Source organism: Lithohypha guttulata, assembly GCF_036872675.1.
Source record: "Lithohypha guttulata strain CCFEE 5908 chromosome Unknown scaffold_1, whole genome shotgun sequence".
Lineage (NCBI taxonomy): Eukaryota > Fungi > Ascomycota > Eurotiomycetes > Chaetothyriales > Trichomeriaceae > Lithohypha > Lithohypha guttulata.
In genome coordinates, this window is record NW_027042750.1 from 4,644,129 (window position 1) to 4,661,629 (window position 17,501).

A 17,501-nucleotide genomic window follows, 5' to 3' on the forward strand; every position below is an offset into this window, starting at 1 on the left:
GATATGTAACGGTGTACTGGGAGCATAGCGAGGGGTGTCTGATTTGACCTTCATAATGGTTCGGCATAACATTGTTGCATTTTTGGGCGTAAAAACTGGTCCATCTTCAATTGATGTCGACTTCATACTGGTGTGATACCCAATGGGAAGGTTCAGTGAGGCTGTCTATACGAGTTTATTAGCAAGAGTGAGATATGACTTGCTCTTGGCTGTTAAGTTAAGAAAGAAAAACTCATTATCACGTTTCTTTTAATTTCAGGCACTTCAAGTTTTACCTCTCAGCGCTTGATCTCCTTAGTGTTCTACAGTACCTGCAGTTTAGACACACTGCATTCATTGGCAAGCAGTAACAAGGCACCGAGGCACCAAGGCATCAGGCATCCTTGTCCTGCCTCGTATCTAATTGAACACTCGCATTCCTGTTGACCTTCGTCTCGGGTTGGGTGCAAAAGTACGAATAACAAGAGTAGCAGGAATTGGACTGATCTTCAAGATCGCGTTGGACCTGGCACAACGTATCCTTTTGTATCGAAGTGATCTAGCTAGGGAATACACCATGTCTACTGCCGACCCTTTACTGTTACTACGCAACTCGCTCGCAGTCTCCAAGCCTCCTCAACTGACAACGACGTTGAATCCCGACGAAGCAGTCGCAAATACTACACAGTCTTTCGCGGAGGCAAGCCACCTCTATTTCTCGTACCCATCACCGCAATGCCTGCCCTTAACGGCACCTACACGTTTCACCTCGACCACGCCAGATACAGTACAAGTCGACCTGCGAAGTATATACTTTGCTTGGGTACAGAAAGATGTAACCGTATCTGATTACATCGCCTCTGCACAGGAGCTGAATGGACAACTACCCGATGGTCAGAGGATACGGAATTTGGTATTCGTGGAAAGAATAGAACTTATGACATGGCTGGAGGGTGCATCAGACGAGTCTGAATATATCAAACCGGTGGAAGGCGCTCCAGGCACAGACACTGCCGCTGCTAAGGCTGCCGAAATCGCTGGAGGAGCTGGCGTCCCTGTACAGCCAGGGACAGGCGCAACGACAACACAGCAGGTCGGAGGGAGGACAGTAAGAGTAGTGGACTCGCGGTTGCAGGCCATATATAACGGAGAGCGCAAGACGGCTGATCACAACTCCGTATTACGCGGCATAAAGCCAACAGTGAGCACTCATGTCCGTCTTGCCCAGGTTCTAGCTACTGACAATTAAAGGACTTCTCTCACGTTCGCAAACATGCAGAACTTTTCCTCGGCCGCCGCGGCGCAAAAGGCGCACCAAGCGCGCGTCCGGGTCAATCAGCCTCCAAGGCTATAGCAGCACGGCCAATCCCACCTGCGAAACCAGCTCAGTCGAATGTAAACAGCAAGCGTTCAGATCCTATCATTATGCTATCACCATCCGCATCGAGTCTCCTCCGCATGTCAAACATTAAGTCGTTTCTCGACCAGGGAGTTTTCGTTCCACCAGATCATCCAGCTCTCAGCTCGCAAATGACCCCGAATATCTTACACGTTACTCGAACTCTACCTTCCCTTTCTCCGAAGCCTTTCAGGTTCATCCTAGTCGATTCACCCGATCAGTTCAAGCCAGAGTATTGGTCTCGTGTCGTCGCAGTTTTCACCACGGGACAAACTTGGCAGTTTAAGAGCTATAAATGGCGCGAGCCACAACAGCTATTTGAGAATGTCTTGGGTGTATATGTCGGCGAGAAAGGCCTACCTCTTGCAACCGAGATCAAGGGTTGGGGAAGTGCGGTCCGGAAATTCGAAGTAGAAAGATGGGACGAGAGAGCTCACGGGGTCGGGGTAGATATGGATCAAAGAGCGAACAGGAGGTGGAGAGATAGGGAGACTGTGGAAGAGCTGTGGAGAAGTATTGAAAACAATATGAAATCGAAAGGAGACTGGAATAGATGAGAGGATTAGCTAGTCTTCGACGTATTATACGCTAATTTTGTACCTGGATCTACGGCATATGCAGGACATTGGCTTCCAATCCATATCGACGAACCATCGGGGTATAGCATGGCGTTGGGGCACGGTTAAATTATGAATAGTCACTCAGCGGTTGGCAGTCGACTGGACAGGCGAGGAAGCAAGAGAGGGCAACATTTCGTCTCGACTCGATACCTCAAACCCAGCAGATATTTTGGCTCTAAAACACGCATTTTGAAATACTAGAATCATAGGCAAGTTCGACAAAAACTGCCCCTTCTTAAATCACTGTACCACACAGTTCCAGGAAAAGGTGTCATAACATAACAACCACAACTTTGAATCTGGAACTGGCCAAGTAGGAAGAAGTACTTCTCTATTCGGTCCCTGGTGTCTGTACAAAAATGTACTCAGTATTTTGGACCGATCTGAAGGTGAAGGTAACCTGTGAGGCAGCTAGCAGGGCCTGAATTTGCGATTAAGGCTACCGAAGCAGCTGTTACTGGTACTACGTTGTATTTTCTGACTGAGCGGAGGAAGCGCACGGGACTCAAGAAAGAAGAAGTGAGGATGCAGAAGGAAATGGCAAGATTGAGTCAAGAAGGAGAGGAGCAACGACGATACAGCTGTAATTCTAAGCTGGAGGTTATGTAATACTAATAATGATTGCTTTCGTGAAGAGCATGTACTGCAGTGAAGGGGGTCCTGGGTTGGAGCAGCTAAGCTTATCAGGTGCTTGTATTCAGCATTTGTAGACTAGAAGGAATAAAATCGTAGCAAGGCGCAGGCCTCGTGTGGCACGATGGTAAAGGTAATCAATTGATGGTGTACGATTATCAGACGTGGTCACGATGAGCATCATTTGCAGAGTCGGAATAAAATTGTTACGGCAAAATGATGAGGTGCAGTAATGCTACACGCTATTTTCGCAGAACGTGATCCTCACCACGTCCATTTCAGCCAGATGTATTGATGCGGCTTCATGTGTATTCCTGCGTGGTGTAGGTTAATCTCATACCCTGTGATAAGGTCAACCACACTCTCAGGCATACCCAAGAACCTATCTCTTCCAATCCATTCAAACTCGTCACTGAAATTGCATAGGCAGAGAACCATGCTGTTCATGAGACCTCCTGTCTGACCACCTGTCAAGCTTGATCGGCGGCCGTTTGCTGCTATGGCTGCTCCGCCTGAGCCTGGCCTCTGGTAGCCTAGGATGGCTGGGTTGCCAGTGAAGAAGCCTATCGCGCGTCCTCCACTGAGTTCGTCTGTGGTTTTGCGTAAGTGAATTAGGCGTTTGATTCCTGCGAAGACTTTGCCTGGTAATGTGTCTGGGTCGTGTCGTTGAGCGTAATTCGATTCGGGGTAGAAGGGGCGATTGACCCATCGGCTATCGTCCATTTTCGAGGTATCATTGAGGTAGCTGTAATCGTTTAGTTGGCCGACCTCATCGCCAAGATAGATCAACGGTATGCCACCAGTAGACATGGCAATGCTGAAGCTGAGTAATATACGGTCTAGTGCACCTTCGTTACCTGATTCGAGGCCAGCAAGGGAAGCGGTGGTACCAGATATTCGACAGTCCCCAGTACGTGGGTTATCCTGAAAGGGGACGCCTCTGGCGAAGGAGCCTGGATGACGGTTCACGAAGAAGGCATTGAGAAACTTGCGGTGGTTGAGACCGTGCTTTCCAAGTTCGAGAGCGTCCTCGTCACTGAAGGTCCATCCTATATCATCGTGGGAGCGGACGTAATTGACCCATGCGCAACCTCGTGGGATATTGTGTCTTCTTTCAATGGCCTGAGCAAGCATACTGGCATCGCGTGTCGCTAGTGCTTCCCAGCTCAGGGCCATTTGCAGTGGATTATAGGAGAGTTGGCACTCGTAGCGGTCGATGTAGGAGATGACATGATCTGGATGAACGATAGCTTCGGATTTGAAAAGGACAGAAGGGGCTGCGATACGGCATAATGCATTGAATGCACGAAGGAGTTTGTGTACTTCGGGAAGGTTCTCACAGTCCGTGTTCATGCGCTTCCACATGAATGCCACTGCGTCCATACGAAAGAAGTCTACTCCTATGTTGGCAAGGTAGAGCATTTCTGCAGCCATTGCACGGAATACAGCTGGGTTGGAATAGTTCAGGTCCCACTGGAAGTGATAGAAGGTAGACCAAACATAACGACCATCTGGTAGTTGTATGAACGAGCCTGGGTGGTCATCTGGAAAGATCTCACGAGTGCTGCGCTCGAACGCAGACGGGACGTTGCGATCAGGGAAGATCCAGTACATGCCTGAATGCTCTGAGTCTCCTGCCACAGCTTTCCGAGCCCATTGGTGTTCACTCGATGTATGGTTGAAGACCAAGTCAATGACGAGGCTTATACCTGCTTTGCGCAGCTCTGCTGCCACTTCTCTCAAGTCGTCCATAGTACCCAAATCAGGATCAACCTCGCGATAGCTGGAGACAGCATAGCCACCATCATTGAGAGGTTTCGGAGACAGAAACAAGGGCATTAGATGTAAATATGTTAGACCCAGCTCTTTAAAGTATGGAATTTTGTCCTTGATACCTTGTAGATTCTTCGCATATCTATCGACATAGCAGACACCTCCCAGCATCTGATTGGACATGTACCACTCTGGATCGAGCTCTCTCTGCCTGTCGATTATTCGTAGCTCTGAATCTCTAGCTTGCCAACTCTTCCCGCACATCAATATCAGGTCGACCAGCTGGTCGAGGCAGTCGTGTCTGTAGCCATATAGTTCGGCGAAGATGGCGAATATGGTGATGAAGTTGGTGTCCAACCTTGTTTGGAATTCCTTGTCCTTTAGCACAGATATTCCATCTTCGGTCTTCCTAAGCTCTTGCAGGATGTATGCTTCAGCGGCACGAGCTTGTTGATCAATGGATAAGCTCGACATACTGTGTTTGGTGGAAACAGTAGCGACAAAGCTCAAGGAGGACGATAGGAAGTCGCGATGATCTCCAGGTACAGAAACAAACAGGCTCTAAGACGTAGCAACATGGTTGCAAATAGTTGCAGAAAACTGTATAGCGAAATAAAGAGCTTGCGACTTTCTACCCCACGCAAGCATGGCCATGCACCGTGGCGTCAGAAGGCCAGTGTCCTGGGGCTCTTTGTGATTCGCTTCGCTCTTTTAAGCTCAAGGCAATCTCGGTCAAATTTTGAGATGAGGGCTCATCCATTGATTTATACTCGAGGACAGTACTTCAAGGATAGGGTTCGTGATCGTTCGACACTTTCCTTAACCCAAGACATTGCACTCTGGCGCACGCTGATCTGACCATCCCATATCTTTTCATGTAGCACGTTCTGCACTACTGGCTCATTAGAGCTGAATTCGAGACCCAATGCTGTGCCTCCGCAATTATTCGGCGCGGAGGTGGGTGGAGTAAAGGATCTGGCACTACTGATTGAACGTCTCCAATCTTGAACGTGGATGTCAGTCCCGTCAGGCAAATCGGGCCGAGGGCTTTGAGGCTGAAAACAGTCCGATCAGTTCCAGAATACTGAACAGTGAATTCTTTACACCACGTCCTCGAGGACTGTCTTGACACTCTGTCTGAGTAAGCAGTGCGAAGACGTGTCGCCATCACGTGAATCGACCTCGAGAGGTTCCAACAAAAAGTCGCTGTCCCATAGTGAAGCTTTTCGATGAGGACGAGTAGCCCCGGCATATCTGGAAAGCACGCCAGGTCACGTGCACAAAGATTATCTATCAGTCGCAGCTTCCAGAATAAACGATGTCATCTTTCGTTGCCTGAGACGCGTTTCACTCCAGTCGCTTCAAACAAAATGGATGAATTCTCAAAGGTTCGAAGCAACAGGACAGCAACGTCTGCTGTGGTTACTCCTTGTTCATTCTTGCATCCACCATGACTGCCGAATCATTGAAGTGGTCAGCGCGCCTACATGTCGCACCCGAATCCTCGGTAATAAAGCGTCTCCAAGGTGATAAGATTGTTCTACCGCAATCCGCTCTTGAAGGGCTGCTCGCCGCCGCACCAATTGTCTCCATAGAAGGCAATGGCTCTCGAAACTATACCTCGTCCTTCAATCCCTTCAACCAATACTCGTTTGCTGCAGAGCGGCAAGCCCGTGATGCTTTCGCAGATAGACAACAACAGTTGCCTCACCCCCTGACTTTCAGACTTGTCAATCCACAGAACGGTCGTGCAGTGTATGCCGGAATTCGAGAGTTTAGCTCTGAAGAGGGAGAAATTGGGCTCAGCTCAATGCTACAGGAAGCACTGGGCATCAGAAATGACTCAACACAGACCACGAGGAGTAATACTCCTCAGCCAGACGTCGACACGACCGATACAGTCGTATCGAAAATCCCGACGATCTCCATCACACATCGCAGTCTTCCGAAAGGAACCTATGTCAAGCTGCGACCATTGGAATCAGGTTACGACCCTGAAGATTGGAAGAGCTTGCTTGAGCGCTACCTACGAGATAATTTCACAACCTTGACTACTGGTGAGCTGTTGACTGTGTCAGCAAGTCGTAATGAAAGATTTCGGTTTCTGGTAGATAAGGTTGACCCCGAAGGAGAAGCAATCTGTGTGGTGGACACAGATCTCGAGGTCGACATTGAGCCGATGAATGAAGAGCAGGCACGAGAGACTTTAGATAAGAGGTTGGCTAAAGCAAAGAAAGCCCCCGGAACTGCCACTGGTAGCTCTGCTGGTGGTGCTCTTTCTGTTGGTCAGGAAATACATGGACAGGTCTTGCCAGGAGAATACGTCGATTTTGAGCTCAAGCAGTGGGACAAGAAGTCAGATTTAGAGATTCGGACTACCACAGCCGAAACAGATGATATCGATATCCTTGCAAATCCTTTCTCGAGCCATCTTCGGTCGAAACCAAGAATTGACGAGCATGTTTTTGCCGACCTGAGCAGTCGCCCTGCTAAGAGACTGAAAATTAGTCACACGAATGTCGAGGTGGAAGAGGCAGAACATATCAACATATCTATACACGCTTGGAAAGCTGATAACATCGTCGACCAGAAGCCTTTGCCATTTACTGTTACAGTATCTATGGCAAGAGACGACAATGGTCAGCGTGACCCACAAAATACACCTGCGCAGCTGGATACCGATGAAGTTATTTGCAAAAACTGCAGACAACACGTTCCTAAGAGGACTTTGGCACTTCACGAAGCGTTCTGTTATCGAAACAACATTTCCTGTCCGAAATGCCACAATGTATTCCTTAAAAGTTCAGAATCATGGAAGTCACACTGGCACTGTCCCCACGACGATGCTTACGGTGACGGCCTCTTGTCTCAAACCAAACACGATACACTCTTACACCCATCCTCAATACTCCAATGTTCAAATTGCGACTTCGAAGCCTTCAACGTTCCCATCCTGGCGCAGCACCGCACCTCGACCTGTCCTGCCAAGGAGATTCTTTGCCCATTCTGTCACTTGATAGTACCTCAGCAAAGTCCAGAAGACCCGTCTTTCACTGACCCAGAAGTGCTGATGTCAGGTATGACTCCGCATGAGTATGCTGATGGTGCCCGCACGACGGAATGTCACATCTGCAATCGCATTGTGCGGCTTAGAGATATGCACACTCATCTCCGCCTGCATGACCGCGACCGAATTGGGAAGATCGCTCCGCGTTTATGCTCGAATGTAGTCTGCGGAAGGACAATTAAGCCTGGTGATGAAGGAAGAATCGCTAAAGAGCAGTTTGGCTTGTGCACTGAGTGCTTCGGCCCGTTGTACGTTACCACCCACGATCCTGAGGGTAAAATGCTTCGGCGAAGAGTCGAGCGAAGGCTATTGCAACAACTCATGTCGGGCTGTGGCAAGCCATGGTGTCACAATGTTCAATGGTGTAAGACTGGCCACAAGAATTCGACTGGTGAGGATCGAGTTGTGACAGCAAAGGATGCCCTGCCGAAGGTCAAGCCGGTCTTGGATCGTCTAGCAAGCGGTGATCATACCGGATTGAGCTTTTGTGTGGACGAAGCGGCTCAGTCAAGAAGGGCTATGGCTGAGATGGTGACCGCCGAAGGTGCGTATGAGCTTGCTTGGTGTACAAAAGCGCTCGAGGAAGAGCACAATGACCTGACCAAAGCTCGAGGGTGGCTCACAGATAGAGCTCCAAAGATAAATGAGGTTCCCACGTAGAGACTGAGTCGTGGAAAGATATCAATCACATATTTCGGTTGACTCCTGACACTCTTCATACAGCTTGACTGCCACACTTCCCTGCGACACCACTGTCGTCCGCACTATCCTCGAAGAACAGCCTCCTCTTAAACTTCCGCTCTTCTTCTGCCAGCTTTTCCTCCTCTGCCGTCCCATGATTGTTCGGATCAGGTGATCCTGTCTTTATCAGACTCAACATGCTGACCGAGTACGCGCTCTGACTGTCTGGAGGTGCATGCTGAAGCAAAGTTGGGTTCGAGGCATTCGAAACTGTTGCTTCTGGATGCTCTGACTTTTTGGACTGTTTACGAAAGATGATAAACATTATGATGGACAATACGGCGAAGCTGCATATGATGGCCAGGGCCACGTAATCGAGCTGCATGGCTGCGACAGGCTTTAGACAAGGAGGATTGCTTTTGCGCAGGAGCTCGTGTTTGGGAGTTCTGAAGATAAGCGCTCTAATTCTTTTATGAGACTTGGGCGTGGAGTGAGGTTGTTTGCGGCATGATGAATTGAGGAATGCAGTTTTGGGATTTAGGGAATATGACAAAGCGAAAACAGTGGTAGACCCGGTTGCGAATGTGTTGGGGCACGGATGTTTTCAGAGTGGTCATAGCTCACTCTATGCATTCTGAGCGTTCGTTTCGTTCGAGGCTCAGGCTGTAAAGTACCTACCTAGAGACTCCAACCATAAGATGGCATTGCTCGATGTTAATCGATAACCAAACAATCAAAATGATAGCTGAAACACGATCTATCCTCTCGTTACAGACTGAAATGCAGGTGAACTTCTAGTCAGCGCAGTCCACCAGTAGGTTGCAAGGTAGCACACGTAGCGAAAGGTCTATCACTTACTTGACACAACTTGAAGCGAATGAAGTATTCATTCATTAACGGGCCGTACCTGCCACCTTCACGTGCAATACTGGTAGCGTTAGCATACTTCCACCATAATTTTTCTTTCATAACTTTTCACATTTCTAATAACTTGCCCTTGCTGGTTAGTTGCGCTCTATTGCCATCAAGGATGTATGATCACGGTAAGGAATGCGAACACTACTGTAGGCAACCCGTTCCAAGCTGACCGTTACAAGATCCATATCCACGTTTAGCACCACGAACAGGTAGTCTTGTTGATGGCATATCAAGACCAGGTGCAGCCGACGCACGAGACAGCCACCACTTCTTCGACTGAACCGTTCAGATTCCTCAAGCCGCCTCTCGAAATACAGGGCCTGGTCCTTAAGCACTACTGCCCAGAGCCTTTCACTGTGTGCGAGGGACACGATATTCGAATTTCTAGTCAGAGTACCGCCAATCCCTTGCTCGTTTGTAGGCAAGTGTACCCTGAAGCGAAGCATGCGCTCCTGTCGTCACGCTTCGGTACCTGGAAAGGGGACTTGATCTGGATTCTGCTACCTGGAATTTCAAGATCCTTGTTCGAGTCAGCCATAACCGAAATCCGCTACGCAGGCATGTGGTCAATCGGTCACACATTCAAAGACAAACTTCTGTTCCAGGAAATGAAATGGCGATTTCCCAATCTTGGAAATATTTGGCTTGGCAAGCAGACCGCAGATTTTGCTTACAGGCTCGAAAATACCGTATTGTTCTTATTGGGGTTAAGGGATGCTCAACTCTCGCTTCTAGAAATCCTAAAAGGAGCCCATAACAAAGTGATAGAAGATCGTGCCGGAAAAGTTTGCCTTTGGTGCTTACACATTCGTGATGCTACTTCACCTCTCAAGAGTATATTGCAAGGCGTGTCGGTAAATTGGCAAATTGGTCTGAGACCTTCGAAAGCAGATTGGAGCATATGGGCTTGAGAGGACCGCGTCGACATCATCGAAATGATCGAGGACGAGAGATATGCATTAGATTCCGTCTTGATGAGGAAAGGGTTGTCGGATCATAGGCAAATGATTTTCCACAGACGATCAGGGCAAAGTCCAAGGGACTAGTATCGATAGGTTTATTGATGCCCTTGAGGGAGCGGATTCGACTGGTACTGACCATGTTGAAGCAAAGGACGAGAACAGTGCCAACACAGCTGATAGTGACGGATGATAAATTCGAATGTAAGGCCTGACGTATCGGTGGCAGCGAGGACATTAGCCTCATCAGCTTGGCCACTAAGAGACTCCGTACAGTCCAATGTTGCAGTTTGAAGTGGTAGTCGGTGAGCCAGGCCAGCTGCTTAGCGATGAATAAGTACCAACTTCGTGTGAGCACTCAGCTCAAACTCGAAAGCAACTAGAGCCTTGATAAATTAATAGGTCGAACTGACCACTGGGTCGAACAGGGTAAATAGTAGCAGGCTCGAATCAGGGTATAAAATAGACACTTCTAGACTTAAGAGCTTTCCAGACTTTACAGCATCTTAAGGACTGATTCTGAGACAACGACAAACATTCGTCGCCGAAGTAGGTACCATCGTTATCGGCAAACCACCTTCTCTGTTGGCACACTGTGCCGTCAAATGCTTTGTTGAATAGGAGAGCTGTATACTGATTCGAGATGCCAAGTCCAACCATTTCCGGACAATTGATGTGACGTAGTCACCTGGTTGACGCAGCTGGGACGCGTGGAACTGTGATGCTTCGTTGATTTGCCATGCCAATGTTAGTGTCCATAGCGCCTAATGTTAGCTTTGGTAAACCAGGCTCACAACAAGGTCCTCTATCTTGTGATTCAAGTTCTCTAAAGACAGGAGAATCAGTCCAACTCGTATTCGCGAAGAGCACACGCACTTCTCTACCCACTGTTTTGTACGAGCCGCTTTGCAGAACAGCTTTCGAACCTTCTCACACCGGCACAGATAACCTTGCCCGTTGAGGGTTCATTAACGACTACATCGCATAATTATGGGCGGCGGACCACAAGCCCCCGACCTGTCGCACAGGCGGAATGAAGTATCATCAACTTCACGAATCTTCAATCGAAATCTCCATGGCATTGTTGATATGGGCAGCAATGGTATTCGTTTCTCCATCACAGACCTTTCCTCGTCAACAGCACGTATCCTGCCTACTCTCTACAGCTATCGCCTTGGCATCTCTCTGTACGAAGCTCAATATGACGACGATGGGAATCAGATCCCAATTCCCGAAGATGTACAGATGTCTGTCATCGGAGCTTTCTTGCGCTTCGAGATCTTCTGCTCTGACTTTGGTGTCCCGTTCGAGAATATCCGTATCATAGCAACCGAAGCGACTCGCAAGGCTCTGAACGGCGAGGAGTTCGTCGGTCGGGTCGCTAAAGAGACTGGTCTTAACGTCGAAATTTTATCCCAGGCTGGAGAAGGTCAAACAGGAGCATGGGGAATAGCCAGCAGTGCTTCCGACGTGGACGGACTGGTCATGGATCTAGGTGGTGGTAGTACCCAGATTACATGGATGATCACTACCGATGGACACATGGAAACGAGCCCTAAAGGTGCCTTTAGTTTCCCTTATGGTGCCGCCGCTTTGACGCAAAGACTCCAGCTCATTGAGAAGAAAGCCAAGTCGCCGGAAGAGGCCGAAGCCGCCAAAGAAGCTCTACGAAAGGAGATGAAGGACAATTTCCACCGTGCCTACTATGGTCTAGAAGTTCCTGACGAGCTTGTCAAGAAGGCAGAGCGTGAAGGTGGCTTTACACTGTTTTTGTCTGGTGGAGGATTCCGAGGTTGGGGTTACATTTTACTATACATGGCACAGAAGCACAAGCGAGCTTATCCTCTCAGTATCATCAACGGTTTCGTGGCGAGAAGAAAGGACTTCACCGATGTCAGGAGGTTAAAGAAGGCTGCCAGAGAAGCTGATCGGATATTCAGGGTGTCGGATAGAAGAAGAGCTCAGGTTCCTGCAGTCGCCTTTCTGGTGAGCGTGCTGGCAGAAGTCATACCTCACGGCATCAAGGAGGCCAATTTCTGTCAAGGTGGTGTCAGAGAAGGTATATTGTTCAAGGACCTGCCTCCGGAGATTCGAACACAAGCACCGATTGAGGTTGCTACAGCTCCATACGCACGACCTCTTGCACCAAAGCTTGCTAATTTATTCTACGACTCTCTGCCGAAGCAGAAGCCATCTCGCAATGCTATACTTGCTCTCGAAGAGATTGAAGATGGTTGGGCTGAGATCCCATCTTTCGAGTCAAAGAAGCACATACCAGATTCACTGTCGATTCACATCCTGCATGGCTTTGCCAATATGATCTACGTTCACGCCGACATGAGCAAAGAACTCTCTTCAGCTGCAGCTTTGTACACGACGTCTTCAGGAGTGTTGGCTGACACGCACGGCACTTCGCATCGCAACCGAGCAATAATGGCTCTACTACTCGACGCCCGATACAAAGGCGATCTGCCTCCTCGCGACTATAACTATCGAGAAGCGATGCGGCGGCTGCTTACCCCTGCCGAAATTTGGTGGATCAATTACCTTGGTGCAGTTGCGCTTGTACTTGGCAGAATTTACCCTGCTGGCGGCGAGGACGATCTTGAAGGTTTCGACAGTGACGATGAAGGCGAAGGGGTTGACCCAGTTGCAAAGACAAACGGATTGCACAGACCACACCACAAGAAACCACATCTGAAACTCCAGGCATGCTTCGCAGAGGATCTGGGTAAGGACGGTAGGAAGCCTGGTATTCGTCTGACATTCAGGTTACGAATGCGAGAATCCAACAAGGACGATCCTATGAAGGTGAAAGAGTCCCTGGAGGAGTATATCAAGAAGATCAAGAAAGTGGGCAAGAAGAAGAATTGGGTGAAGACGAATCGTTACCATAAGGAGAAGCTGACGGCTGCTGATGATGACTGGTCTAGCACAGATGACGAGGTTGAGGAGCAGGGACAGGAGGATGATGACAACGACCTGGGCTGGGGTATGAAAGTCAAGGTCGAGGTCAAGGTTGAATATCCTTCGGCTAAGGACAGCGGGCGTGCGACTGCCGTGTAACGTGATATACTGTAAAAACAGGGTCTTTGTTCAGTCAGTCGATTGTAAGGTATCAGAGTGTGGGGCATTTGGTTGTTTCGAGTCCGTGCTTTAGGGTAGTGACAATGTGGTTGGCATTCCAGAACATGTCATCGTATTCTAGATTGACAGAACATACACATGAACATTGGAAAAGTTCTACGCCCAACTCGTAAATTGTTCAGGATGAAGCCAAGCAGCAATCTGGAGGAAGCAGGATATCTGCTGAACCAAACAAGAGTTAGTGTACACATTTCACAGCAGACTCGGATGCGACACAAGTCTAACCGATAACCTTAGGACAAGAGTAAGGAAGAATACACGAATGTTGTCGCTGCCACACGTGAGATTGTCGCAAACTCGAAACATCCTGGTAGATGGTATGAAGTTTTCACGGTCACCTGCAGTTTGGCTATCGTGGGCTTGCTGTCGATTTTGTCGGCCATTGTACATAAGCTGTGCATGCCGGCAGGTGTTACCAACCACGGTGGGGTGGACATGCCAGGCATGATATAGGGTTCGACCGATTGGAGCAGTGAAGACAACAGACTTTTTCTTCTTCATGTTGCATGCTGCGGGTGCCGGATCAGCGGCTTCACAGACGGCTTACCTGTATGATGTGCTGTGTGACAAAGTCAACACTCATATCAGAACCTCCATACAATTATTGCGAAAGAGTTTCTCCGGCCTTGCTCGCATTTATGAAGCCGCCGTGCCGCCCTGCAAGCACTGGACTGTGAGCTTTGGGTCGATGGATCAGATCGAAAGTTAAGGAGAGTTGCCAAGACACCTTTCATAGGAGGAACCGATCGTGCCACTGGTCTCAAGATTCACACATCGAAGATATAATAGCATGAAGACAAATAAGCATAGCCACCGAAACTAATAACCCTAAAATATTGGTCACACAAAACCACAAACTATCTGTTCAACCCCTTTGTGCCACATCAAGCCACAGATGTTGGCCATCGTCCAGGCAAACCTGGCTCAATGTTTCACGACGATCTTGGTTGTGGCTGCTGTAGCCATTCCCCATAATTGCAAGTTCTGAGGAAAGCCAAGCAAATCAATCAGTCACCCAGCCGACAAAGTGGAGCAGAAACATTCCCGCAGTCGCGCTTGCTACCAGTAAACGTAGACGCTAGTCGTGCTTAAGATTGACCATCGTCATATCGAATCTCGAAAATGGGAAAGCATAAACAGAGAGCCGCACCTGCAGCAGGAAACGTGCAGACGCATGTGGCGTCATAGGCACATCAACCTTGGAATTCCTTCACTCGTCAACTCTAATCGACATGATCAGTCTATAACGTCAATCCGTCTACACACAAAATAAATATTATAGTCTTGTGTTGTCTTTGTACTGTGTATTTTCTTGCATATTGCTGTTTTTGGTGTTGCAGCAAGCAGCCTAGTCGAAATGGACGCCGGCATGCATTTGCTGAGGCGACAGGTAAGCGACATCTAATCCTTTCCGTCAAAGAAACCTCTGCTAACCACATCTCCAGGCCGCACAAAATGGAAGCAATCGTGGTCAAGGCTCGAATTCATTGTCTGGTATCATTTCCACTTTGGTGCCAGTCATCATACTTGCTGCCATCTCTCTCACCATATTCCTCATCCTGCGAAGACGCTACACCAAAGTTTACGAGCCACGATCTTCGGACCTTATCCTCTGGGACGAGTATGTTCACTCAATACTGATAGAATGCTTCGACTGACTTTTTTCTTAGGAAGCGACGAACTCCTCTCAATAACAGAGGCTTCTTCGGTGCAATCTTCGATTTCAAGGGACTACCTGACCATCATGTGCTCGAACGCAATTCCCTCGATGGATATCTCTTCCTGCGGTTTTTCAAAATGCTCATCTTCATCAGTCTTGCTGGCTGCCTCATAACATGGCCCATCTTGTTTCCAGTCAATGCTACCGGAGGTGGTGGTCAACAACAACTCGATATGTTGAGTTTCAGTAATGTTCTGAACGTCAACCGCTACTATGCCCACTGTCTTGTTGCCTGGATCTTTCTAGGTCTCGTCACCGCAGTCGTTATTCGAGAGCGGATGTACTTTGTTGGTTTGAGACAAGCATACTTCCTCAACTCAGTGAGAGCTACCAGGTTAACCTCACGCACTGTCCTATTCATGAGCATTCCCAAAGAGAGCCAGTCCGTTGAGGCTCTTCGAGCAGCTCTTGGTCGTCATGTTCGGAATGTATGGCTAGCCACCGACTGCAAGGACCTTGAAGAGATGGTAGAAGACCGAACCAAGGCTGCACTGAAGCTGGAAGGTGCTGAGGTCAAACTTACAAAGTTGGCCAACAAGAACCGACTCAAGTCAGAAAAGAAAAATCCTGGTAGTCAGAGCGAACGACGTGATCCTGCCCACTGGATCGACAGCAAGAAGCGGCCTACCCACAAACTGAAACCGTTGATTGGCAAGAAAGTTGATACCATCTCCTGGGCTCAAGAGGAATTACCCAAGATGAACACTAAGATTGCTAGCGAACAACGAGCTCACACTTCTGGAGCTGCCCAGGCTGTTTCTGCCGCCTTCGTCGAATTCACCAGCCAGGCTGCTGCTCAACGAGCTTTCCAACTCGCTGCGAAGAGCGTGAAGAAGTCAATGGAACCTCGCTACATCGATGTTCAGCCAGATGAGATCATTTGGAAGAACCTAAAGACTACATATGCAATGCGAAAGACCAAGATGCTCGTTGCTACAGCCATTGTCACTCTAATCATCATCTTCTGGACTCCGATCATCGCTTTCGTCGCCTCTCTTACCAACATCAACTACTTGACCAACAGAGTTCCTTTCCTCAGCTTCATCAATCAAGTGCCAAGCGTCATTCTTGGTGTCATCACTGGTCTTCTACCAACAATCGTCCTGGCAGTCTGCATTCTCCTGGTGCCCATCATCTGCCGTCTCCTTGCCAAATTGGCAGGCGAGCCAACATTGTCGGCCGTCGAGTTGAAGACTCAGACTTGGTACTTCGCCTTCCAGGTCATTCAGGTTTTCCTAATGACCACGTTTCTCTCCGGTGCCGCAGCTGTCACGACCCAAATCATAAATGATCCTACTTCTGCTCCTACTCTGTTGGCGGAGAATCTACCTAAGGCCTCCAACTTTTATATCTCCTATTTCATTCTGTACGGCCTCGCTCAGGCAGCAGCGCAGATACTCAACGTTGTCGTCTTGATCTTGTTCGTCCTACTCGGCAAGTTCCTGGACAACACGCCTCGCAAGATGTACAACCGATGGGTCAGTCTCGCTGGCCTGGGCTGGGGATCTGAGTACCCAAAATGGACCAACTTGGGTGTCATCGCCATCTCCTACTCGTGTATTGCACCTCTGGTGCTCGGATTCTCAACCATCGGGTTCACCTTTCTTTATCTCGCCTTCCGATGGAAGTGGCTTTATGTGCTCGGCAACAAGGTCGACATGAAGGGTGAGGCATACGCCAAGGCTTTGAAACAGCTTATGTGGGGTGTCTACCTTTCTTCGCTTTGCCTGATCGGCCTTTTCGCCATTGGCGCGTCGAAATCGGCCGCCGGAACTGGACCACTGGTCTTGATGATCATCTTCCTGGTAGTTGTTGTCGTTGTTCAATTCATCTTCGGACGTGCCATCAGTCCACTTGAGGAGGGATTACCTCTTGACCTCGTGTCTGACGATGCTTACGATTATGATGTCTCAGAGGAGAAGTTTGGCGCCAACGGAGCACATCCAGCCCAAGTCCGGGATCAAAGACAGGAGAGTAATGTTACCGGTACCACGGCCGGTGGTGTCGACGTTGAAGCCCATAAGGATAAGCTCCCAGAAGGCAACACAGGCAACAAGCTCACTGCTCGCATCAGGCCATACATTGACAGCCATTTCTATGCACCCAACAAGAACATCAAGTTCGAGTTGCCTATCATTGACTACGAGTACCATGATGCATATTACAACCCAGCCATCGCTGCTGATGAGCCTTTCATCTGGCTTGCCAAAGATTCCTGCGGCGTTTCAAGTATGCTTGTACAGCAAAATACTTCTCACGGCGTCCGCAGCTCTGATGAAAACGCTTGGTTCGATGAGAAGAACAAGTTGCACTGGAATCCAGAACATGTGCGCAAAGTCAGGACTATGTTGAACGAAAAGACTACCACAACTGCTGCTCAAGGCTCTGGTGCTCAAGCTCGAGGAGACGAGATCAGAGGTTGAAGAAAAGTCTTTACTGTCGTTACTTGAGAAAGTGTAAACGCGTAAAGGAGTTGAGGCTGATAGCGAACTCATTGCATGAATACCCCCGGGAATTGCTGCTGGAGTTGGAGTTACACTATTGTTTGAGCGAATTCAATATGTCTTAGTGTTGTTAATATATGTAATCAAGCAGAGAATGAGCT

The 17,501-nt window shown here is 48.7% G+C and overlaps 5 protein-coding genes across 5 annotated transcripts; 4 read left to right on the forward strand and 1 right to left on the reverse strand.

Annotated features, from left to right (window-relative positions):
- Nucleotides 1–556: 556 nt before the first annotated feature.
- CDC73 (accessory factor associated with RNA polymerase II) lies at nt 557–1,935 on the forward strand (the record flags this gene model as incomplete). Its single annotated transcript, XM_064896086.1, has 2 exons — nt 557–1,180; nt 1,231–1,935. 2 exons carry the CDS (start codon nt 557–559, stop codon nt 1,933–1,935), a joined length of 1,329 nt encoding a protein of 442 aa, XP_064758773.1.
- A 960-nt stretch (nt 1,936–2,895) lies between these two features.
- On the reverse strand, nt 2,896–4,878 carry LTR64_001708 (uncharacterized protein; the record flags this gene model as incomplete). The annotated part of the gene is made up of 1 exon (XM_064896087.1): nt 2,896–4,878. The coding sequence occupies one exon, from the start codon at nt 4,876–4,878 to the stop codon at nt 2,896–2,898; it is 1,983 nt and encodes a 660-aa protein (XP_064758774.1).
- A 976-nt stretch (nt 4,879–5,854) lies between these two features.
- Nucleotides 5,855–8,131, forward strand: LTR64_001709 (uncharacterized protein; the record flags this gene model as incomplete). The annotated part of the gene is made up of 2 exons (XM_064896088.1): nt 5,855–6,461; nt 6,516–8,131. The coding sequence occupies 2 exons, from the start codon at nt 5,855–5,857 to the stop codon at nt 8,129–8,131; spliced, it is 2,223 nt and encodes a 740-aa protein (XP_064758775.1).
- A 2,888-nt stretch (nt 8,132–11,019) lies between these two features.
- RTG2_1 (retrograde regulation protein 2) lies at nt 11,020–13,095 on the forward strand (the record flags this gene model as incomplete). Its single annotated transcript, XM_064896089.1, has 1 exon — nt 11,020–13,095. One exon carries the CDS (start codon nt 11,020–11,022, stop codon nt 13,093–13,095), a length of 2,076 nt encoding a protein of 691 aa, XP_064758776.1.
- Nucleotides 13,096–14,533: 1,438 nt separating this feature from the next.
- PHM7_1 (phosphate metabolism protein 7) lies at nt 14,534–17,319 on the forward strand (the record flags this gene model as incomplete). The annotated part of the gene is made up of 3 exons (XM_064896090.1): nt 14,534–14,566; nt 14,622–14,797; nt 14,847–17,319. 3 exons carry the CDS (start codon nt 14,534–14,536, stop codon nt 17,317–17,319), a joined length of 2,682 nt encoding a protein of 893 aa, XP_064758777.1.
- Between the last annotated feature and the right edge of the window lie 182 nt (nt 17,320–17,501).